The sequence below is a fragment of the Lissotriton vulgaris genome, chromosome 3_1 (genome assembly GCF_964263255.1).
Source record: "Lissotriton vulgaris chromosome 3_1, aLisVul1.2, whole genome shotgun sequence".
NCBI classification, from domain to species: Eukaryota; Metazoa; Chordata; class Amphibia; order Caudata; family Salamandridae; genus Lissotriton; species Lissotriton vulgaris.
In genome coordinates, this window is record NC_141689.1 from 524760884 (window position 1) to 524786792 (window position 25909).

Genomic DNA, 25909 nt, shown 5'->3' on the forward strand with positions numbered 1-25909 from the left:
AAAGTGTCAGGGCTCCGGCACAAGAGGTTCCCAGAGATGGGGCCTCAACATCCACCGGAGGAGCAACTTCTTCTGGGAGGGGGCAATCGCAGGAGCTGGTGCCAAACATTCAACCTGCTTTTAACCATGGTGCCCTCAGATGCAGATACTGCAATCAACTGCTTACCTTTGGAGAACAAAGTGTACAGCTCATGGTTCGAGCATTAGAAAACCATCGCTGCCCTTTCTACCCCTAATTTTTTTTGTTCTTTTTGCTCCTGTTGAGCAGTTTCAATTCCCTGTTTTTGTTCCTGTTTTGAAAAAAGAAGAAAACAAAAAGTTCTTTTCAGAACTACCTCCAATTCTCATCAAAGAGCTATATTCTTTAAAAAATGAAAAAGAGTAAGTGAAATGGAGAGCATTGATAATGGAAAGGAAAATGAGTAAGAAAGAACAGAAAGGTATGAGAGGAGAAAGGAAGTGAAGTAGGGGGAAAGCACCATGTGAAAGGTCTTGTGTCAGTCTTACACCTGCTGTGAGGCAGGCGCAAGATTTTGACGCAACAGCATCCTAAAAGTGACGCAGTGAAATCTCATAGATTTCACTGTGTCGTTATTACGAAGCTTTTTGCGGGGGAACGCCCCCTCTGCATACATTATACCTGACGCAGGTATAATGTGACGCAGGGTTTTAAAAAGTGACCCATCTACCTAGATGCGTCACTTTTTAAATATAGCGCAACGAGGCGCATTTTTTTACAATGTGGTGCGATGCGTCACTTTTCTGTGCGCACTCCTTATGACATTCCGGATGTGTCATATTTAATGTATGACGAATCATGTCGCAAGGAGTTACAGATACGTCAGTATTTCTGACGTATCTGTAAACACAAAAGTGACGCATTGCTGGAGTGCGTCACAAAAGTGACGCAACTCCAGTAATGCGTCCTTTCACATGGGGAAAGCACCATGTGAAAGGTCTTGCGTCAGTCTTACACCTGCTGTGAGGCAGGCGCAAGATTTTGACGCAACAGCATCCTAAAAGTGACGCCGTGAAATCTCATAGATTTCACTGCGTCGCTATTACGAAGCTTTTTGCGGGGAACGCCCCCTCTGCATACATTATACCTGACGCAGGTATAATGTGGCGCAGGGTTTTAAAAAGTGACCCATCTACTTAGATGCGTCACTTTTTAAATATAGCGCAACGAGGCGCATGTTTTTACACCGCTGGTGCGATGCGTCACTTTTCTGTGCGCACTCCTTACGACATTCCAGATGTGTCATATTTAATGTATGACGAATCATGTCGCAAGGAGTTACAGATACGTCAGTATTTCTGACGTATCCGTAAACACAAAAGTGACGCATTGCTGGAGTGCGTCACAAAAGTGACGCAACTCCAGTAATGCGTCCTTTCACATGGGGAAAGCACCATGTGAAAGGTCTTGCGTCAGTCTTACACCTGCTGTGAGGCAGGCGCAAGATTTTGACGCAACAGCATCCTAAAAGTGACGCAGTGAAATCTCATAGATTTCACTGCGTCGCTATTACGAAGCTTTTTGCGGGGGAACGCCCCCTCTGCATACATTATATCTGACGCAGGTATAATGTGGCGCAGGGTTTTTAAAAGTGACCCATCTACCTAGATGCGTCACTTTTTAAATATAGCACAACGAGGCGCATTTTTTTACACCGCTGGTGCGATGCGTCACTTTTCTGTGCGCACTCCTTACGACATTCCAGATGTGCCATATTTAATGTATGACGAATCATGTCGCAAGGAGTTACAGATACGTCAGTATTTCTGACGTATCTGCAAACACAAAAGTGACGCATTGCTGGAGTGTGTCACAAAACTGATGCAACTCCAGTAATGCGTCCTTGCACATGGGGAAAGCACCATGTTAAAGGTCTTGCGTCAGTCTTACACCTGCTGTGAGGCAGGCACAAGATTTTGACGCAACAGCATCCTAAAAGTGACGCAGTGAAATCTCATAGATTTCACTGCGTCGCTATTACGAAGCTTTTTGCAGGGGAACACCCCCTCTGCATACATTATACCTGACGCAGGTGTAATGTGGCGCAGGGTTTTAAAAAGTGACCCATCTACCTAGATGCGTCACTTTTTAAATATAGCGCAACGAGGCGCATTTTTTTACAATGTGGTGCGATGCGTCACTTTTCTGTGCGCACTCCTTACGACATTACAGATGTGTCATGTTTAATGTATGATGAATCATGTCGCAAGGAGTTACAGATACGTCAGTATTTCTGACGTATCTGTAAACACAAAAGTGACGCATTGCTGGAGTGCGTCACAAAAGTGACGCAACTCCAGTAATGCGTCCTTTCACATGGGGAAAGCTCCATGTGAAAGGTCTTGCGTCAGTCTTACACCTGCTGTGAGGCAGGCGCAAGATTTTGACGCAACAGCATCCTAAAAGTGACGCAGTGAAATCTCATAGATTTCACTGCGTCGCTATTACGAAGCCTGACGCAGGTATAATGTGGCGCCGGGTTTCAAAAAGTGACCCATCTACCTAGATGCGTCACTTTATAAATATAGCGCAACGAGGCGCATGTTTTTTACACCGCTGGTGCGATGCGTCACTTTTCTGTGCGCACTCCTTACGACATTCCAGATGTGTCACATTTAATGTATGACGAATCATGTCGCAAGGAGTTACAGATACGTCAGTATTTCTGACGTATCTGTAAACACAAAAGTGACGCATTGCTGGAGTGCGTCACAAAAGTGATGCAACTCCAGTAATGCGTCCTTTCACATGGGGAAAGCACCATGTGAAAGGTCTTGCGTCAGTCTTACACCTGCTGTGAGGCAGGCGCAAGATTTTGACGCAACAGCATCCTAAAAGTGACGCAGTGAAATCTCATAGATTTTACTGTGTCGCTATTACGAAGCTTTTTGAGTGGGGAAAGCCCCCTCTGCATACATTATACCTGACGCAGGTATAATGTGGCGCAGGGTTTTAAAAAGTGACCCATCTACCTAGATGCGTCACTTTTTAAATATAGCGCAAAGAGGCGCATTTTTTTACACCGCTGGTGCGATGCGTCATTTTTCTGTGCGCACTCCTTACGACATTCCAGATGTGTCATATTTAATGTATGACGAACCATGCCGCAAGGAGTTACAGATACGTCAGTATTTCTGACGTATCTGTAAACACAAAAGTGACGCATTGCTGGAGTGCGTCACAAAAGTGACGCAACTCCAGTAATGCGTCCTTTCACATGGGGAAAGCACCATGTGAAAGGTCTTGCGTCAGTCTTACACCTGCTGTGAGGCAGGCGCAAGATTTTGACGCAACAGCATCCTAAAAGTGACGCAGTGAAATCTCATAGATTTCACTGCGCCGCTATTACGAAGCTTTTTGCGGGGGAACTCCCCCTCTGCATACATTATACCTGATGCAGGTATAATATGGCGCAGGGTTTTAAAAAGTGACCCATCTACCTAGATGCGCTACTTTTTAAATATAGCGCAACGAGGCACATTTTTTTACACCGCTGGTGCGATGCGTCACTTTTCTGTGCGCACTCCTTACGACATTCCAGATGTGTCATATTTAATGTATGACAAATCATGTCGCAAGGAGTTACAGATACGTCAGTATTTCTGACGTATCTGTAAACACAAAAGTGACGCATTGCTGGAGTGCGTCACAAAAGTGACGCAACTCCAGTAATGCGTCCTTTCACATGGGGAAAGCACCCTGTGAAAGGTCTTGCGTCAGTCTTACACCTGCTGTGAGGCAGGCGCAAGATTTTGACGGAACAGCATCCTAAAAGTGACGCAGTGAAATCTCATAGATTTCACTGCGTCGCTATTACGAAGCTTTTTGCGGGGGAACGCCCCCTCTGCATATATTATACCTGACGCAGGTATAATGTGGCGCAGGGTTTTAAAAAGTGACCCATCTACCTAGATGAGTCACTTTTTAAATATAGCGAAACGAGGCGCATTTTTTTACAATGTGGTGCGATGCGTCACTTTTCTGTGCGCACTCCTTACGACATTCCAGATGTGTCATATTTAATGTATGACGAATCATGTCGCAAGGAGTTACAGATACGTCAGTATTTCTGACGTATCTGTAAACACAAAAGTGACGCATTGCTGGAGTGCGTCACAAAAGTGGCGCAACTCCAGTAATGCGTCCTTTCACATGGGGAAAGCACCATGTGAAAGGTCTTGCGTCAGTCTTACACCTGCTGTGAGGTAGGCGCAAGATTTTGACGCAACAGCATCCTAAAAGTGACGCAGTGAAATCTCATAGATTTCACTGCGTCGCTATTACGAAGCTTTTTGCGGGGGAACGCCCCCTCTGCATACATTATACCTGACGCAGGTATAATGTGGCGCAGGGTTTTAAAAAGTGACCCATCTACCTAGATGCGTCACTTTTTAAATATAGCGCAACGAGGCGCATTTTTTTACACCGCTGGTGCGATGCGTCACTTTTCTGTGCACACTCCTTACGACATTCCAGATGTGTCATATTTAATGTATGACGAATCATGTCGCACGTAGTTACAGATACGTCAGTATTTCTGACGTATCTGTAAACACAAAAGTGACGCATTGCTGGAGTGTGTCACAAAAGTGACGCAACTCCGATAATGCGTCCTTTCACATGGGGAAAGCACCATGTGAAAGGTCTTGCGTCAGTCTTACACCTGCTGTGAGGCAGGCGCAAGATTTTGACGCAACAGCATCCTAAAAGTGACGCAGTGAAATCTCATAGATTTCACTGCGTCGCTATTACGAAGCTTTTTGCGGGGGAACGCCCACTCTGCATACATTATACCTGACGCTGGTATAATGTGGCGCAGGGTTTTAAAAAGTGACCCATCTACCTAGATGCGTCACTTTTTTAATATAGCGCAACGAGGCGCATTTTTTTACACTGCTGGTGCATCACAAAAAGTGACGCACAGGCGGCGCAAAACTCTCGCAAGACCTTCATAAATAAGGCCCTGGATTTTCCCCGTGCTTCGCTCCCCGGTGCGCTTCCCGGTGTGCGTACCGGGCGCTCCCCCCGCGCAAATAGAAAAAAAATATTTTATAAAAATGCCCCGCGGGACCCTATTTTAGCCCCCACATCAAACCTAGGGGGTCAGGAGGGGGTCTACCCTTCCCCCCTTATAGTCATTTCTCCCTTTTTTTTATGTCACCTCTTGTGTCTCGATCCTACCGAGACAGAAGATGGCGGCCGCTCCGGACTGTTTCGAATGTTTACAGACACCCGTGAGCCAATCAGCTTTCAGCGCGCAAGTCGCGTGTCGCGCCTGGTGCGCTCCCCGGTGCGCGCACCGGAGTGCGCCTATAGATATATATATGTTTTTTTAACCTAAATTACTCAAAATCCACTGGAGCACATATCTTGAGACATAGCAAAGGCAGATCGGGCTACCAGTCCATACAATCTTGCAAAGTTTGGTGGAAATCCATTCAGCCGTTCAGGCTAAAAGTGAAATCGACCGCCCTATGGAAATTAACATGGTGAAAACGCGTTTTGGGACCCCCCTTTTATCTCGGCTCCCGCTTGACGAATCCCCCCCCAAACTTTCAGAGAAGGACCGGAACGCCGCGAGGCCATTTTGAGAAAATGTTCAGTCAGATTCGTCAACCGGCGCCAAAGTTATTCCAAATAGAATTTTGAGATTTAACATTGAAAAAAATCCTAACTATAACTACCTACTGGCGACCGCCAGTAGGTAATATATAGTTAGGACCTAGTTACATAGGAAATCCGCAACATTCTATTGGGAATAACTTTGGCGTTGATTGAGGAAATTGCGTGCAATTTTCCAAAATTTTGGCCAGCTCAGTTCTGCTCCTTCCCTGAAAGTTTCGGGGGGATTCGTCATGCGAGGGCCGAGAAAAAGGGGGGTCCCAAAACGTGTTTTCCCCATGTTATTTTCCATAAGACGTTCAGACACGGCTACAGCCCGAACCTCTTAATGGAATTACACCAAACTTTGCAAAATTGTAGGGACTGGTACGCAGAAGTGCCTTTTCTATATTTGGTGAAAATTGCTCCAGTGGTTTTTATGAAAAGTAACTCCAAAAACACATATATATCTATATGTGCGCTTTGAGCGCTTACCTGTGTGCGTACCGGGGAGCGCACCCGGCGCGCCACGGAAGTGCGCGAGCGGAAAGCTGATTGGCTCTCGGGTGTCAATCAACATTCCAAACAGTCTGGAGAGTCCGCCATCTTGTGTCTCGGTAGAATCGAGACACAAGAGGCGAAATGATTAAAAGGGGGCAGGGTAGACACCCCCTGACCCCCTAGGTTTTCTGAAGGGGGCCTAGAAGGACCACGAAGGGCAAAAAACCGATTTTTTTCTTTTTTTAATTTTCGCGGATGCCCCCCTGGTACGCGTACAGGTACGCGTACCACGAGGAAAAACAGAGAAAAATGTAGTTTAAATAATGAATTTAGAGTGTTTAGAGGTAGAGTAGCTGACAAAAGAGCTGTTGTGTTGTCTGGGTGAATTAAGTACCTACAAGTAGTATTTTTTAAATTACCCCGCGACTTTTGTGATTTTGTGGGCCTGGGGGTCCTTGTGGGACCCCCTGAGCAGGCCTGGGGGTTCAGGGTGCTTCCCTTTGCGTGGTTTCCACCTTTGTTTCACTGCTTTCTTGTGCCTTGGTTCTAACAAGGCATAAGATGGCTGCCAACACTTTCTGGTTTGGAGTGTTGACAGACAGCGGCAGCCAATCAGCATGCCTTCCCGAGAAAGCTGCATGCTCATTGGCTGACATCCATCTTGTGCCCGATAGACAAAGGCAAAAGAAAGCAAAAAAAACAACGTGAAGAACACAAAAAGGGGGAAGGGTACATACACCCTGACACCCTAGGCCTGCCCAGGTAGTCCCACTTTGACAAAAAAGGAACACATTTTTTATTTTAAACCTGGTCTGTTTTTTAAAAAATTACCCCCCGGGGAGACCAAATCGGGGGGCATAGTGATGAAGAAGTGTGGGGGGTCGACAATCCCCCCACACTTCCCCGGGGACTGCCACCCCGGGGCAAAGCAATGCAGCCCCTTTGCGCATACTGGAGGCTCCTGATGGGCTAGTTGACCCCCAGGGACCCGCAGTATGCAAGGGGAATTAGTTCCTACTCTGCAAACACGCCAGGGGTTGCGCTGCAGAGAGGTGTAAAAAAGGGTGTGGCCTCATTACACCATTGAAATTGCTCCTATATAGTTAGTTGTACTAACTATATTTCGCGCACCCGCAATCCACTGCTGATGATGTCACATATTACATCATTCATGACATGGTCAGTGACATCACTGATGACATCTCAAATGACATCAATGATGACATCACTAATGACATCATTCACATGACAATCACATACACCTTTTCATACACTAGTAAAATCTTTCATCGCTCTTTGTAAAATACAGAGTATAATATTTGAATCCATTGACACAGCAATACATGTATCTAAAAACCCACTCATTGATTCCTAGAGGTATACACACATCTAATCACGTACCTGTAGATCCACTCATACATGCTGTCAATGAACAATAGAACACTATCAAAAATACTTATACACCTATATCGACATTACACACCAGCACACAACCTATTCACATATGAAGTTATCCTACTCACCTATGCAAACAATGGATCATACTTACATACTTACTTAGCGACACACTTATACAAACACCACTTCATCTATTCATTTAGATAGTAATTCATATTTAGTATATTATAAAATCATTATTGCAAGTATACAGTTATCCATACAGTCACTCACACAATCATTGAGTCTTATGTATACTTATTTATATAAAACAACTGACACATATACAGCCTTTTATTTTTCTAGTTTGTTGGACATCTACCATTGAGAAATATATTTGCTCATCACCACACCCATAAAGATATTCACTCACCCAAACAACTGTTAGAACATGTCGTTTTAACTTCATATATCTACTGAATCAACTATTCACACATCTTTGGGCAGTCACACACCCTCCACCGAACCACACACACATTCACTCTCCCATACAAATACTCAATTAACTAATCAATAACTAATATAGACTTTCACATAGCTAGTAACCAACTGGAGAACCAGTTTACACAACAACTGACATAGTGATACAGATATTCGCACAGTTTAGTCACTATCCACTATATTTAGTGAGACACTATACATTATTAAAGTCCTCCATCCAAATATTTATTTTTATATATCCACTCATACTTCAATGCAAATTGCTATATATATAATGAATATTTAAATAACGAAGCAAACCGCATTCACTGGATGATGTCATCGGTGATGTCATCATTGATGTAATTTGGGATGTCATCAGTGATGTCACTGACCAGGTCATGAATGATGTAATATGTGACATCATCAGCATTAGACTGCGGGTGCGCGAAATATAGTAAGTACAACTAACTATATAGGAGCAATTTCAATGGTTTTGTATGAGTGTAATGTCCAGCTAACTATAACACCCCTAAAACTTATATTTTTTTGAGTGAATTTCAAAGGTTTTTTTAAAAGTTAATTCCTATTTATATAAGTGCTGAAACCTATGATTTTTTTCAGTGAATATATATATATATATATATATATATATATATATATATATATATATATATATATATATATATATATATATATATATACATATTCACTGAAAAAAACATAAGTTGGTAAGTTTTGGGGTGATCCATCAGACGGGGCAGAGAAACGGGTGGGAGATAAACAAAGTGTGTTTCCCATGTTAATTCCCATAGAGATTTTAGACACGACTGCAGTCCGAACTGCTGAACCAAATGAAACCAAATTTGGAATAAAGCTAGATATCTTGGCCCAGAAAATAGTCTTTTTGTGACTTGGGGTAAATCTGTTCAGCAGTTTTTGAGATATGAAAGGGAAAACAAATGTGTATATCTAGGGACGCAAACCAACCGTGAATCCTCCCGATCTGATGCAGTGATCTGCTTGGCTGCCAACACTTCAACCAGGATGTGTTGGCACCCTTTTTGAGACCCAGCCGAGTCCCAAAAAAAAGCATTAAAAAAAAAAAGACAAGGGGACATGGTAGGAATACTGTAACCCCCTAGCCCTGATGCTGGGGTCCATCAAGGACCTCGCCTGGCCAAACAAGCATTTTATTTTAGCATTTTCATAGCAAACATCATGGCAGTTTCATGTATTTGCTCCAAAAAAAAGCACAGTCTCCCATGCTTGTTTAAACATGTGCTCCCAGGTGGGTCAGGTCCCGGGGCTTAATTATTTGAATACATAGAGGAGGTGCCCGAGGCCTCCAACTGTCACCTACTCGGGACAATCCAATAGTAAAAAAATAAAAATAGGAGGAGGGCCCATGGCCGCCCTTCTGAAACTCTTATGAGCCCTGGGGACCACCTACTCCCCGGGGCTTTATTATAGAAATCGAGCTGTTTGCTCTTGCTTGGCTGGAGCTTTGACATCTTTCACCAAGACAGGGCAAACAGTAAGTGTGCTCCCAGCAGAAGGGAGCAGGAAAACTGCTCCCACCTGCTAAGAACAGTCTTTTCATCTATTTTCCTGCTCACTGTGGAGAAACTTTCTGGGCTTTGCAAAGGCTGAGCAAGCATTTTTTCTTGGCAATTACACATTGTGAAAAGGTCTGAAATCCTTTGTGAAGGTGGATGCATCATTTATTTATCAGAGCGCAATCTTTAGTGACTGTGACAAGTGGTTTCTTTCTTGTGCTCTCCTGGTGAGAGAAGAGTCCTTGGTTTTCCCTTTAAATTACTACGAATATGAAAATGTGCAAATCACCTGGAAGCCTTGTTCATTTGGCCCCCCCCCCGTTCACCATAGAAGTCTGCAACGGTCTACCCTCGTTTTGCCAGTACGATGGAAAGCTTACCAAAAGGTCCCCAGGTGCGTTTCCGACAGCTTTTGGTTATGCATTCTTGATGCCAAAGAATATGAGGACATCTCCAGCAAACAAAGAAGCACTCACTTTATCTAGTTAAATAGAAGTACCCTTGTTTGTTGGAGATCTACCTCATTGTAGTCTTGTTGTCTTCTCTATAGGAAAGTTCATGTTATCACAGATTTTTGGGTAAAGATGCATGAGGAGCAATCACATTGCATTTCCTTGTGGTCTATTAGGCAGATGTAGTGTAGAATATACACTAGACATATACCCAGCAAGTTAGCATTTACTACTCAACCAATTGAAAGTACTCCAGTTGGGTACATATTTTATGCAAAACTGTGGACTCTTGTTGGATAAATGGGCAGGTGAGGTTCAGTTCTGGCCCAGTCACTCACAGAGCTACTGACACACCCACAGAGCTACTGACACACATTCACAGATCCCTATAGCCACTCAAACACCCACTCACCTACTCGCATATCCATTCACACACCCTCAAAACTACTCACAGACTCACTCATACTGACACACCCACCCACTCACAACCCACACAGCCACACTCTTACAGCCCGTACCTGACCCATATAGCTACTCACAGACCCTTACAGCCACTCACACACCCACTCACACCCCTTCAAAACTACTCACACTTCCACTCATACACCAATGCAGCCACTCACCAAATCAAATTCAGGCACACACCATCAATCTACTCATACACCCATACAGACACACACAAACCCATTCACAGACCCAAACAGTCACACACAAACCCACAACCCGACCCATATAGCTACTCACACACCCACTCAGACCCCTACAGCTACTCACACACCCACTCACCTCACAGACCCATACAGCCACCCACACAGCCACTCACAGGCCCATACAGCTACTCACTGGCCTATACAATCACCCACTCTCAAACGATACAGTTTCCATCAGGAAAATAAGTTTAAAAAAATACCTTCGAAATTCACAATAAAAAAAAATGAAATTATAGAGACTTAGGATATAACATTTTCAAAAACCCTCAGAAATTCACTAAAAAAACACAGGTTGGACATTACAATTGGGCTTAGATTTCACTCGTACAAAACCAGTGAAATTCAGCAGTCAGTTACCAGAGCTAACTATAAGTTACGCCCCCGCAATGCACTGCTTATGACCTCACATATTACATCACTGATGACATTATCCATAGAACCATTCACACGCCCAGTCACACACCCACACAACCATTCACACACCCAGTTACACCCATACAACCACTCACAAACCCATACAACACTTCGCACACCCACTCACACAAACACTCACATACCCAATGACACTCTTACATAACCACTCACACACCCACTCACACATCTACTTACACACCCATACAACCACTCACTCACCCACACAACCATTCACACACCCAGTTACACCCATACAACCACTCACACCCATATAACACTTAGCACACCCACTCACACAAACACTCACACACCCACTGACACCCCTACACAACCACTCACACACCCACTCACACATCCACTTACACACCCACTTACACACCCATACAACCACTCACACACACAGTCACACACCCATACAAACACTCTGCCCCTCACATACCCAATGACACTCGTACATAACCACTCACACACCCACTCACACACCCACTTACACACCCATACAACCACTCACACACACAGTCACACACCCATACAAACACTCTGCCCCTCAGACCCCTCGAGGGCCAATTTTGGCCCTAGGGGACCCCATCCTACAGGGCCCAGCCTTAACTGAATGGGGATGGAGGCCATGTGGCCCCCTCCCCAGGTCAAATTCGGCATCCCCATCCCCCAGGCATAAATATATACATTTTTAATGGGGCTGGGGTCTGCACGGCCCCCCTCCCTGGGCCAATTTAGGCCCCGGGGACCCCATTCCCCAGCCATAAACAAATAGGGAAGGTGGGCTACATGACCCTTTCCCCGGACCAATTATTGGCACAAGCTCCCCATCCCCCTGGGCCTGGCCATGTCACCTGGGTGCCCTGGGAACACAGTGTGCACAATGTGGATCGCGAGGGGAACCTCAAGGCCCCCGCGTTCCCGGCTGGCTCCTGGCTTCCTGCTGTATGAACAAGCGCTGGAGTCCCCACTTTTTTGCCATATTTGCTATAAATTTGCAACATATTTAAAAAAAATGCTTTTTTACCCTGCAGGGTCCCTCTGAGACCCCAAGACCAATTCTTGGAGGTCAGGGTATCCCTACCCAGCCCCCTTTTCTTTTTCTTTTTTTTACTTTTTTGGGGGGGACTCGGCAGAAGCAGAGTCCCAAGATGGCTGTTAACACTTTCTGGTTGAAGTGTTGGCAGCCCCAATCAGTTATGCCGTTCTCTGCACAAGCTCGTTATTATTCGTGAATTAGCCAGCAATCGGAGATATCTAATTTTGGTTTCCTTAAATTTCTCAACAACTACTGAATGGATTTACACCAAATAATAGCAGTTCGGGCTGCAGCCCTGTCTAAAGAGTTCAGGGGAATTAGCAATGAAAAGGCACTTTTGTTGACCCCCTTATTGCTCAGCCCCAACTTGACTGATCTCCCTAAAACTTTCCATGCACAACAAGACTCACTGTGACCCTTTGTTGGAAAGTCTTGTGAAGAGTTGTCAAACAGCGCCAAAGATACAGGCAACTTTAGTGAATCACATGTACCCAGTGGTCCAGTGCAGACGCGTTTTGGGCCTCGAGCTCTTTGTCAGAGGCATCCTTCATGAAAACTGCAACATTACCACAGGATATATCCCCTCTTTTATGTCAATCATATCATATGTGTATATATAGTTACTCAATGATCGATATGTACCAATGCGGGCTTGTTAGTGAGGCCAGTGACGATGAGGAAGGCTGAAGATGGTCCTAGTGGGACGTCCCCTAGACTTCTAGATCAAAGTAAATTGATCTAAATTGATCTAGAGTTCCTTATGTACCGGCATGTATTCAAATTCATGCTTAAAATTAGACCAGCTTAAAATGAGACCAGCCTCCTCGTTACATATTTCTCAAGCTGGATTCATCTAGATGTGTTGAAAATCAAAAGTGGTACTCTTATCCAAAATGTATTGATACATTTTTATTTTACTTTTGTACAAAAAGAATACAAAAAGACATTCGCACTTTTGACTGTAAATCTGTCTTCCAGCTGTATGTTTAGCTCAATAAATAAACCTTAATAAAATAGAATTACATATAGTCAGGCAGCTAAGATTCAAAAACAGGATGCAGGCTTGTGTTTTCGAATGAAAGTGCAATGCAGTGCAAAAAGGAATTCACATTATCAATTCTGAAACCGCAATTGTTTGTTTTATGGTAACAGTTGCAGCACCTTTTGGCCTACCATCCAAACATTATTGTAGACAATATTAAGGCTCACTGCAAGATGTTAAAAAATAGGAAATACATATTTGAACCTATAGGGCTCCATCTGAGATCAGGAATGAACCTGCACCATGCAGCAGTATGTTACTGGCAGTTATGAACTACATGAAGAGAGGAATGTGTCTCCTGCTGATGCTCTGCAGAGGTGTCAGAAGGTCTTGGAGAAAAAGTTGGGTGCATGATCTGTAAAATGATGGAATTCATCTGTTCCTGCAACAAGCACGGTAGCTGGGAAGGAGCGGGGGCGCTCGGGGTCCTGGAATCAGAGAGGAGAGAAGTGCATTATAATGAGGGCATTCAGACGTGGGAGAATACAAGACCTTATATTAGAGGACCTACACTGGTGTCATGTAGTGAGGGAGAAAAGGACATGATCAACCGAATCTCTAAAATGTGTACTCTACAACAAAAACTAACCATAAATCTTCCCTCTCTTTCAAAACAGCCTAAGAACCAACACTAGCTAAATCCCCAAACTATCTAGCATTCAAACCTGCCTCTCTTATAGAACAACCTAACTACCCAAACTATCTAAATCCCCAAACTATTGAACCTTCCAACCTGCCACTCTTATAGAAAAACCTAACTACCCAAACTATCTAAATCCCCAAAGTATTGAACCTTCAAACCTGCCTCTCTTATATAACTAACAACCAAAACCTTCCTAAATCCCCAAACTATTGAACCTTCAAACCGCCTCTCTTATATAACTAATGACCATAACTATCTAAATCCCCAAACTATTGAACCTTCAAACCTGCCTCTCTTATATAACTAACAACCAAAACTATCCTAAATCCCCAAACTATTGAACCTTCAAACCGCCTCTCTTATATAACTACTGACCATAACTATCTAAATCCCCAAACTATTGAACCTTCAAACCTGCCTCTCTTATATAACTAATAACCAAAACTATCTAAATCCCCAAACTATTGAACCTTCAAACCTGTATATAACTAACAACCAAAACTATCAAACTCCCCAAACTATTGAACCTTCAAAACTATATATAACTAACAACCAAAACTATCAAACTCCCCAAACTATTAAACCTTCAAACCTGCCTCTCTTATATAACTAACAACCAAAACTATTCTAAATCCCCAAACTATTGAACCTTCAAACCTGCCTCTTTTATATAACTAACAACCAAAACTATCTAACTCCCCAACCTATTGAACCTTCAGACCTGCCTCTCTTATATAACTACTAAAACTATTTAAATTCCACAACTGACCTTCAAACCTGCCTCTCTTATATAACTAAAAATCAAAAACTCCCTTAAGTCCCCAAACTATTGAACCTTCAAACATACCTCTCTTACATAACTAACAACCAAAACTATACAAATCCCCAAACACACACAGTTGCGAGTAGAAATGCGCGCACACAAACACATGTGCATGGATGCACACACACAAACACATACGGTCCACACTGTCACTCTTGTCGTCTAATAAACCCACTGACACACAACCATACTCAGACAGTCTGAAGGAGAGGGTTGTACTCACCTCCACGGGGTAGGCTGTGGTGGGGACGTAGCGAATAACGAAGCCACATCTGCGTCTGTGGGACGTGTTCGGTTCACTGGCGTGGACTGTCAGCCCGTCGTGGATCTGACGAGAGAAATGTAGGATATGAGCCGTGCTTATCTGCCAAAATTGTAGGTGCTAGTGCCCAATGTGTTACTCACTGGTCCACCGCAGCTGGCACTGCCCGCGTCACTTTTTTACCTTTAAGTTTTGTCATTTTTTTTAAAGCTATATTAAATAATTCAGGGGCATATTATCGAGGGGGTTTATCTCCGCTTTTTCTGCTTTAAAAGCCAAGAAAGCGGAGATTAAATTATCTCCCTATTACCTAGCTGTCGCTAACACCAGTTAGCGACAGCTAGTAGGAGATAGCGACCATCTTGGGCCCCGCTTTGCATGTCAGTGATATTTATCACTAATGACATGCAAAGTGGGCGTGCCAAGATGTTAGCGACTGGAAACAGTTGTTAACATCGCTATCTCCTATTACCAACTTTTGGAGATATTTGCGCTAAGCGCGAATATCTCCAAAAGCTAACACCTGCCCTGAGCAGTTCTTAGCCATGTTATCAAATGGGAGGTGGATAACATGGCTAAGAGCATTTGCTTGGTAATGCATGAATATCGCTGACTTTTCAGCAATATTCATGCATTTCGGCCGATTTTCATCACTTAGGAGATAAACCTTGATAATATCAAGGCTCCTAAGCGATAGAAATCGTCGCTACATGGCGATAAAACTATTGCCGCTAAGCCAACCTAGCGATAATTATCGCTAGTTGTTGGTAATAGGCGCCTCAGTTCTCTACTAATGATTATTAGTTAAAAATACACACACACTACCACCATGTGGTGGTTTCTCAGATATATGTGCCTGTGTTTACAGATAAGCACTGGAAAACACAGGCGCAAATTAAGCACTGGATATGGGACAGAGAAAAGAGAGGGAGCCACCTGAGGTGCACCTCAAGGGGAAACTGAGTACATAGTCCTGAGGCACCCAAGGAAAGCTGTGAGTGCACAGCGCTGGTGCACCCCACTGGGAGAGCAGTGAGTACACAGTGCTGGTGCACCCCAGGGGGAGCTGTGAGTACACAGTGCTGGTGCACCTCCGGGGGAGCTGTGAGTACACAGTGCTGGTGCACCCCCAAGGGGAGCTGTGAGTACACAGTGCGGATGCATGCCCAGGGGGAGCGGTGAGTACACCACGTGGGTGCACCTCTAGGGTAAGCTGTGAGTACACAGTGCTGGCGTACCCTCAAAGGAAGCTGTGAGTACACAGTGCTGGTGCACCCAAACAAAGAGCTGTGAGTACACAGTGCTGGTGCACTCAAACGAGGAGCTGTGAGTACACTGTGTGGGTGCACCTCTAGGGTAAGCTGCGAGTACACAGTGCGGGTGCCCCCAAACGAGGAGCTGTGAGTAAACAGTGCTGGTGCACTTAAACGAGGAGCTGTGAGTACACTGTGTGGGTGCACCTCTAGGGTAAGCTGTGAGTACACAGTGCTGACGCACCCTCAAAGGAAGATGTAAGTAAAGGGAGGTACAGTACATGGGCACCCTTAGGGGGGGTAGTGAGTACACAATACATGGGCACCCTTAAGCAGGGGGTAGTGAGTACACAGTTCTGGGGCACCTTTAAGGGGGATAGTGAGTACACAGTTCTGGGGCACCTTTAAGGGGGGCTGTGAGTACACAGTTCTGGGGCACCTTTAAGGGGGGTTGTGAGTACACAGTAATGGAGGCAAAAGGCTAATTATGGGAAGGGCGGTGCCATTAATTGATGGATGTCTTGGCCCCGCCCACTTTCCGGCTGCCTCATTTATAAATGGGGGAATCACTGGTCTGCCTGACACCCAAAATGCACCGGGCTCGAGTATCATGGATTTTCATGTTACTTCGTAAGGTTGCAGTAACCCCTTGTTTGCCTTTGGAAATAACCACAACTGTGAGACATGAGTCCAGGAAACGAAAGAGCGCTGTGAACTCACCGACATCTGCCCAGCCTGAAGAGGACACTCCACCGCCTTTTCTGCATCGACCATGTGCCGCGGTATCTCCTGATTGGTGGACAGCATGTTCCCGGGGGTCATTGCTGTGCGGTGCTCCAGGACACCTTGTTTGTGACTTCCTGCAGAAGAAAGGGGGGTTGGAGTGAGGGGGGCACTGATTCCTGGCCTGGGTACTCATGCAGTCCCCGGCTCTGTCTAAAATGAGGTGTCAGCACTGGCCACACCCACAATAATTATACACACATTTACCTTTAATTATCATGCGTGGAAAAGGCACCTGCCTGGTAAAGAATGAGTGGAAAAGACTGAGTGGTAAAGGCATATGCGTGGTAAAAGAAGGGTGGTAAAGGCATGCGTGGAAAAGACTGCGTGGTAAAGGCATCTGCATGGTAAAGGATGCGTGGAAAAGACTGCGTGGTAAAGGCATCTGCGTGGTAAAGGAAGCGTGGTAAAGGCATGCGTGGAAAAGACTGCGTGGTAAAGACATCAGGGTGGTAATGAAGCGTGGTAAAGGCATGGGTGGAAAAGACTGCGTGGTAAAGGCATCTGTGTGGTAAAGACATCTGGGTGGTAAAGGAAGCGTGGTAAAGGCATGGGTGTAAAAGACTGCGTGGTAAAGGCATCTGTGTGGTGAAGGATGCGTGGAAAAGTCTGCGTGGTAAAGGCATCTGCGTGGTAAAGGCATGCATGGAAAAGACTGCGTGGTAAAGGTATTTGCGTGGTAAAGGAAGCGTGGTAAAGGCATGCGTGGAAAAGACGCGTGGTAAAGGCATGCGTGGAAAAGACTGCATGGTAAAGGCATCTGCGTAGTAAAGGATGCGTGGAAAAGACTGCATGGTAAAGGCATCTGCATGGTAAAGGATGCGTGTAAAAGACTGCATGGTAAAGGCATCTGCGTGGTAAAGGATGCGTGGAATAGACTGCGTGGTAAAGGCATCTGCGTGGTAAAGACTGCATGGTAAAGGCATCTGCGTGGTATAGGATGCGCGTAAAAGATGCGTGGTAAAGGCATGCGTGGAAAAGACTGCGTGGTAAAGGATGTTTCCATCTAACAGAGGATCATGGAAGCTGAGTAAATACAGAGCCATCTCTTAACACTAGAACCCCCCGCGAGGACCCAGGGGATCTTTCATCGAGGCCTCACCAGCCCCCAGGAGTCTAGCCTCTGACACAAATTGGGTGAAGATTGTAGGGTCATACTAGAGCCCTGTCTGACCAACCCTGTCCAATATCACTCTTTCAAGGCAGTGGTGCCCGTGTTTACAGGCAAAGACATCTCCGCCTGTAGAACCATAAGCAGCGTCCCTCTGTTAGGACCTCTTGTCCCCCCGCTCCAGCTGTACAGTAAAGCACGGGTCAGGGTTTGATTGGCTTTGAAAAGAGTTGGCCCGGGCACCCTGAAAAAAGTGTCCCCTCATTTGCGGATTGCGGGGAAGATTTACAAGGACTGGCGCAGGGATGCGCCAGTAACGATGCGACACGCAATTCTATCCTTGCGCTACCACAGATGCGTTGCATTTACAATGCGGCACACAGTGGCGCAGGGATAGACAGGTGCGTGTCGCATCTGATGGTGTAAGGTCGGTGCATGGCTGGAGTTATGTCGCAGGAGCGACGCAACTCCAGCAATGTTCAGGGACCGCCCATACCTACAGTGCTGCGCCACTCCTTACGCCTGCTTCAAGCAGGCGTAAGGTTTCGTCGGAGCAGCCTCTGAAAAATGACTCCATGAAATCTTGTAGATTTCACAGCGTCACTTTTACGAGGCTTTTTCCGACGGAACGCCCACCCTGCATACATTAAACCTGACGCAGGTTTAATGTGGTGCAGGGCTTTACAACGTGACGCATCTCCCTAGATGCATCAGGTCGTAAATAAGCCGCAATGTGGCGCATGGTTTACGCCGCCGCTGCGTCACAGAAGTGACGCAACAACGGCGTAAATGTGATGCAATTGACTTGTAAATCTGCCCCCGTCTTTTTTTAAAACACTGCTTCAGTGTTTTAAGTGTTATAAAAAGAAGTTGGGGGATTTCTATAAGAGAGGTGTGCTTTATCATAACTTGACTGAGATTTAAAAAATGCGATTGTTTCTAGGACTCTGTGTTGCTTGATTAGTTTACACTGGTGAACCACCCCTGAATATAAGTGAGGCCACTTGGCTCAGCCCCCCTGCCCCTGCTCAATCAGCATACATTAATGGGCGGGGCCAGTCTGAGACTGGGAAGGATACCTCCGGCCTCTTGGTAAAAGGGGGGTACCAGAGGTCCATTTGCCTCCGCAAAGGCTGCTCAGGCCCCCACTGGGCGGAGCAGCACAGACAGCCCATATCGACCACCACGCTGCCCAAAAAAGAGGCCCATTGCCCGAGTGCCCCCTTACCAATCCGACCCTGGCACGGATCCCTCTATGTCATGACAACGGGACTCCCTGGTTAATAGATAGCCTACATTCCAGGCTGTATAGCCCTGTCCTAGATCAATATATCACGACACTGGGGCTCACTTTAAAGGAATGCACCATCTTCCATTCATAATGCTCTCTCCCACATCCCTATGTCACGACATTGAGGCTCCCTGGTTAACAGATGGCCTTCCTCCCATGCTATATAGCCCTGTCCTAGATCCCTCTGTCACGACACTGGGGCTCACTTTAAAGGAATACACCGTCTTCCATTCTGTATAACTCTCTCCCACGTCCCTATGTCATGACAAAGAGGCTCTCTGGTTAACAGATGGCCTTCCTCCCATGCTGTACAGCCCTGTCCCAGATCCCTCTGTCAGGACACTGGGGCTCATTGTAAATGGATGCAGCATCTTCCATTCTGTATAACTCTCTCCCACATCCCCATGTCATGACAATGGGACTCTCTGGCAAAGAGGTGCATTATCTCCCTTCTAGATAACTCTCTCCAACATCCCTATGTCCCGACATGGAGGCTCCTTGGTTAACAGATGGCCTCCCCTGCTGTATAGTCCTGTCCCAGATCCCTATGTCACGACACTGGGGCTCAAGGTAAAGAGATGGCCTATCTATCTCCCATGCTGTGGAGCCCTGTCCTAGATTCCTATGTGGTTACATTGGGGCTCACCAGTAGAGTATTAGCCTATCCCCCATTTTCAGCCAATCAGTGTTAAAGCTCAAGGCTGTTGTGATGCATGCATTGACTATGGGAGTTTATCCATACCTGGAATAACCTGCAGGACACCATTCTCTGCGTCTACGTCATCCAGGGCAAGCCACACTGAGGCCACCGGGCCCCCCTCGAAGCCCCAATACCTGGAAGTAAAAGGAGGAGGACACTGTCAGCCAAACATCCGCAAACCTCGGGGCATGAGGGCACAGGATAGCACATGAGGGCACAGGATAGCACATGAGGGCACAGGATGGCACATGAGAGCATAGGATGGCACATGAGGGCACACCATATCACATGAGGGCTCAGGAAGACACATGAGGGCACAGGATGGCACATGATGGCACAGGATGGCACATTAAGGTATAGGATGGCACATGATGATACAGAATAACCCCTGAGAGGACCGTATGGCACATGGGGGCACAGGATAGCACATGAGGGCACAGGATAGCACATGATGGCACAGGATGGCATACAAAGGGCATAGGATAACACATGAAGGGACAGGATGGCAGATGATGGCACAGGATGGTGCATGAGGGCATAATAAGGCACATGATGGCACATGAGAGGACAGGATGACACAGGGTGATGTGTGTCTGGTAGTGCAACCAGCCATATGCCCTCATGTACTGCCTAGATGAAAGATGCTGTAATCTACCCTGTGTGTGCCCCCCCACCCCCCAACCCGCCCTGTGTATTAAACACCACATGGTGCCCACCAGGTAGCCTGTTAATCAGACGTCACCAGGCTCAGGTGGCAGGAATGCCATACTTTGGCCTCACCCTTGAAGTACAAACAGACACATCACCCCAGCTGAGCCCTCCCCTCACCCACCCTGGAGCCAGCACCCCGCAGTCTGACTTACTTGATGTCCTGGTGCCAGGCCACGTAGGGGGCGCTGTTCCCTCGGTGGGGCACGTCGGAGGCCGGGTATTTACAGATGAACCTGGAGTCCAGCAGGACCACGTGGGGCCCCAGCACGGCGGTGATGGTCTGGAGGGTGTGCGGGTGGGTGGCGAGGCCCAGCACCCACGGCAGGCGCAGGTGGGCGTTGTGCAGGCTGTACTGGGCGTGCTCCTTCCCTGCAGGGTGAGAAAGCAAAAGACACACAGATGATGGACGGAGTGCAAAGCAAATCAAACATTCACCCCCAGTCTAGGGTGACCAACCGTCCGTAAATTTCACGGACAGTCCGTAATTTTGGCCGTCTGTCCGTTGTCCGTGAAGGATTCTTTAACGGACGCCATTTGTCCGTAATTTTAACCGGCACAGCTTGCCCCCACCTCCCTTCTTGACTCCGATGCTGTATGAAAGCTCAGACCCCCATCAGCACCGTAGAGGCACAGCGGGATGGCAACCCTCTCACCTCCAGCCCTTGATGAGCTGTTAAGAAGTGCTTGAAGGTGACAGAGGGAGGGGCTGCAGGTTCAGGAGCAGGGGGCATCCATTCACATGCAAACAGCCCTGAATGCATCTTGTATCTGCTATTTAGAGGGGGGCTCACACATTCCATTTCTACCCAGGGCCCCAAACATCCGAGAATCGGCCAGATTACACCCCTGATTACACCGAGGCAGCACCTGCTTCTCTTCACCGAGCTTAATTACTGTCACTAATTTGTAAGCAAACCTCGGTTCTTCAAACATGCATAATGTAATACAATAAAGAAATGGCACAATCACACCCACACTGATTAACAAGGTATGGAGGACAATCAGTTCAATCAGTTCTCCTAGAGTATCTCCTGTAAGTACCATATATCACAGTGGGGGGATGGCATTTTGGACAGAGAGCCTGTCTTCTCGTTGTCTTGTGCAGGAGGGGGCGAGAAGCCAAAGATGATACTAGAATACTGCATGCCCACCCCTGTGCCCACCCTGGTGGATCACGTTCCCTCTGCTGTGATGACTCCTGCTCCTGTCCCCCCATGTTGTGGCTCCAGTCCACCCCCGCCAGTGATGGCTCTTGTCCCCCCATGTGGTGGCTCCTGCCCCCCCCCCGCCCCCTCGCCTGTGATGGCTCTTGTCCCCCCTGTGGTGGAACCTGCCTCCGCCCTGGGTGGCTTCTGTCCCAGTCCTGGAACAGCCCCTGCAGCGAGGGTGAAGTTCTTGTTGGGCCTCTTCTCAAAAGGGCTCAGCTCAAAATTAATATGGAAAGGTGGGCGTGTAAGTAGGTGAAGGGATGTGTGAATGGCTGGATGAATTAGTGAAAGGGTGAATGGATGAATGAAAGATTGAATAAATGGATAATGAGAGAGAATAGATGGATTGATGAGTAAGGGGAAGGATGGAGAGAAAATGTAAATAGCTGGATGTATGGGTGGAAGGGTAGCTGGATGATTGATGAGGGGAAAGATGGATGAGGGGAAGGATGATGGATGAGGGGAAGGATGGATGGATGAGGGGAAGGATGGATGAGGGGAAGGATGGATGGATGGAGGGGAAGGATGGATGGATGAGGAGAAGGATGGATGGATGGATGGGTGAGGGGAAGGATGGATGATGGATGAAAGGAAGGATGGATGAGGGGAAGGATGGATGGATGAGGGGCAGGATAAATGGATGGGATGGATGGATGGATGACGGGGGAAGAATGATGGATGAGGAGAAGGATGGATGGATGAGGGGTAGGATAAATGGATGAGGGGAAGGATGGATGGATGGATGGATGGAGGGGAAGGATGGATGGATGAGGGGCAGGATAAATGGATGAGGGGCAGGATAAATGGATGGGATGGATGGATGGATGACGGGGAAGGATGATGGATGAGGGAAAAGGATGGATGGATGATGAGGGGAAGGATGGATGGATGATGAGGGAAAAGGATGGATGGATGATGAGGGAAAAGGATGGCTGGATGATGAGGGAAAAGGATGGATGGATGATGAGGGGAAGGATGAATGGATGATGAGGGGATGGATGGATGGATGATGAGGGGAAGGATGGATGGATGGATGATGGGTGGGTGAAAGGATGGATGGATGGATGGAGAGTGGGTGAAAGGATGGATGGATGGATAAGTGGGTGGGTGAAAAGATGGATGGATGGATGATGAGTGGGTGGGTGAAAGGATGGATGGATGGATGGGTGGGTGGATGGTGGGTGGGTGAAAGGCTGGATCAGTGGATTGGATGGTGGGTGGGTGAAAGGATGGATGAGTGGGTGGGTGGATGGTGGGTGGGTGGATGATGGGGGTAGGTGGATGAGTGAAATGATGGATGGATTGATAAGTGCAAGGGTGAATGAATGGACATATGAGTGAAAGGGTGGGTGTAAGGATGGATGAGTGAGTGAAAGGGAGGGTAGATGGACAAATGGATGAATAGATGTGTGAAGGAGTGAAATGATAGATGGATGAGTGATAGGGGCAATGGCTGGATTCATGAGTGGATGAGTAGATGGATGGATGGGTGGGTGGGTGGATGGATGGATGGAAGGAAGGCTAAGTGAAAGGGTCGATGGAGAGAGAAAGGGAGGATGGATGGATGACTAAAAGAGTGGATGGGTGGAAGGATTAGTAAGTGAAAGGATGGCTGGATTGGTGAAAGGGTAAATGGCTGAATGAATGAGTGAATGGATGGATGGGATGAAGAGTGGATGGATAAGTGTACAGATGGAAAGGGTGAAAGGGTGGATGGATGGATGGATAATGGAGGATGAGTGAAAGGATGGATGAGGGGATGGATGAAAGGATAGATGAGTGAAATGATAGATGGAAGGATACATGATGGATAAGTTTGCATATGGTTGAATATGTTTGGAAATGGCTGGGCTTACTTATATACTATTGCGCGACCTCTGATGTGTTTGTAAAACGTACCTATTGTCCTGAAGTTTTGTCCTGAATTTTGACCTCCTGTCCTGAATTTGTGTCCTGAATTTTGACCCTTTGTCCTGAATTTTTACACTCACCGTCCTGAATTTGCACCAATGCCAGTTGGTCACCCTAGCGAGGACTCGGACCCCGCTTCTTGTGCCAGGGATGGGGGTCTGCCGCCGGGCTCCTGAGAGCTGAGCCCCAGATGTGAATATGTTCCTCTGGCACCGGACTCCAGATGTTGTCCTTCACCTCCAGAGGTGCTGATGCTCCAGGCGTGTTCTTCTGGCTCCCAAGACGCAGGTGCTCCAGATGTGGCCCTGTGGCTCCCCAGGTGCTGGAGATTCTGTACCCTGGTATTCAAGAGCTCCAGATGTGAATGTTTCCTCCTGCCCCTTGCAGTGCTGGAGCTCCAGGTGTTGCTGCCAGCTGGGGGTCACTGCTGCTGTCTGTCCGTCCACCCTCCTCTGCCTCGGCATCTTATGTAGGCCCGCTCAGACCCGCCCCCGCCCCGGGCCGGGGCTGCACTCCCATGACGTCGCCACAGCCGGGGGCTGCTCTCGGTTTTTCCCATTAATCCCAGCTCATGACCCCAGGCTGCCTGGCATTGTGTAATCCTGGGCATGTCCGCAGCGGAGGAGTCAGGGGGGAGGCACTGCAGACGCCAGCTCGGACGTTTCCTGGTGGTCCAAGGGAGCTGCAACAATGGGGTTCACGCGGGAGTCGTGCAGTGATACCCCCAAATGAAGGGACTTTGAGGTGTGTATGTATAAATAAACATTCCTTATTTACACTGAAGCCAGTATCGGGGTGTTACCGGGCCGAGGGGCTCCCGAGAGCGGAAGCCGGATCTAGGCCAGACCTGAAAACAACAGGTCAGTAAAAGCAGCAGTGAAAGGCAGAAAAGTACATCTGACCTCATGGGAACTGACGTCAATTCTTCTCCAAAATACGAGAAGATGAGGAAGTGACGTCACAAAGGCTTTGCCACAATGACGTCACAGCCACCATACACTGCATACAGACATCATACACAGCATACAGCCATCATACACAGCATACAGACATCATACACAGCATACAGCCATCACACACAGCATAGAGCCATCATACAGAGCATACAGCCATCATACACAGCATACAGACATCTTACACAGCATACAGACATCTTACACAGCACACAACCATCATACTCAGCATACAGACATCTTACACAGCATACAGACATCATACACAGCATACAGCCATCATACACAGCATACAGGCATCATACACAGCATACTGACATCATACACAGCATACAGACATCATACACAGCATACAGACATCATACACATCATACAGACATCATCCACAGCATACAGACATCATACACAGCATACAGCCATCATACACTGCATACAGACATCATACACAGCATACATACATCATACACAGCATACAGACATCATACACTGCATACAGACATCATACACAGCATACAGCCATCATACACAGCATACAGACATCATACACAGCATACAGCCATCATACACTGCATACAGCCATCATACACAGCATACAGACATCTTACACAGCATACAACCATCATACTCAGCATACAGACATCTTACACTGCATACAGACATCATACACAGCATACAGCCATCATACACAGCATACAGACATCATACACAGCATACAGCCATCATACTCAGCGTACCGACATCATACAGAGCATACAGACACCATACACAGCATACAGCCATCACACTCACAATACAGCCATCATACACAGCATACAGATATCATACACAACATACAGATATTATACTCAGCATACAGCCATCATACTCAGCATACAGGCATCACACACATCATACAGCCATCTTACACAGCATACATATATCATACTCAGCATACAGATATCATACTCAGCATACAGACATCTTACACAGCATACCGCCATCTTACACAGCATACAGATATCATACTCAGCATACAGATATCATACTCAGCATACAGATATCATACTCAGCATACAGCCATCATACT

General features: G+C 46.6%; 1 protein-coding gene across 1 annotated transcript; it reads right to left on the minus strand.

Moving 5' to 3' along the window:
* Nucleotides 1–13514: 13514 nt before the first annotated feature.
* Nucleotides 13515–24354, minus strand: LOC147726735 (phytanoyl-CoA dioxygenase domain-containing protein 1-like). Its single transcript, XM_086963495.1, has 6 exons — nucleotides 24228–24354; nucleotides 20924–21140; nucleotides 20103–20194; nucleotides 16896–17035; nucleotides 14884–14988; nucleotides 13515–13622 (listed from the first exon to the last, which is right to left on the minus strand). Exons 1-6 carry the CDS (start codon nucleotides 24352–24354, stop codon nucleotides 13515–13517), a joined length of 789 nt encoding a protein of 262 aa, XP_086819621.1.
* Between the last annotated feature and the right edge of the window lie 1555 nt (nucleotides 24355–25909).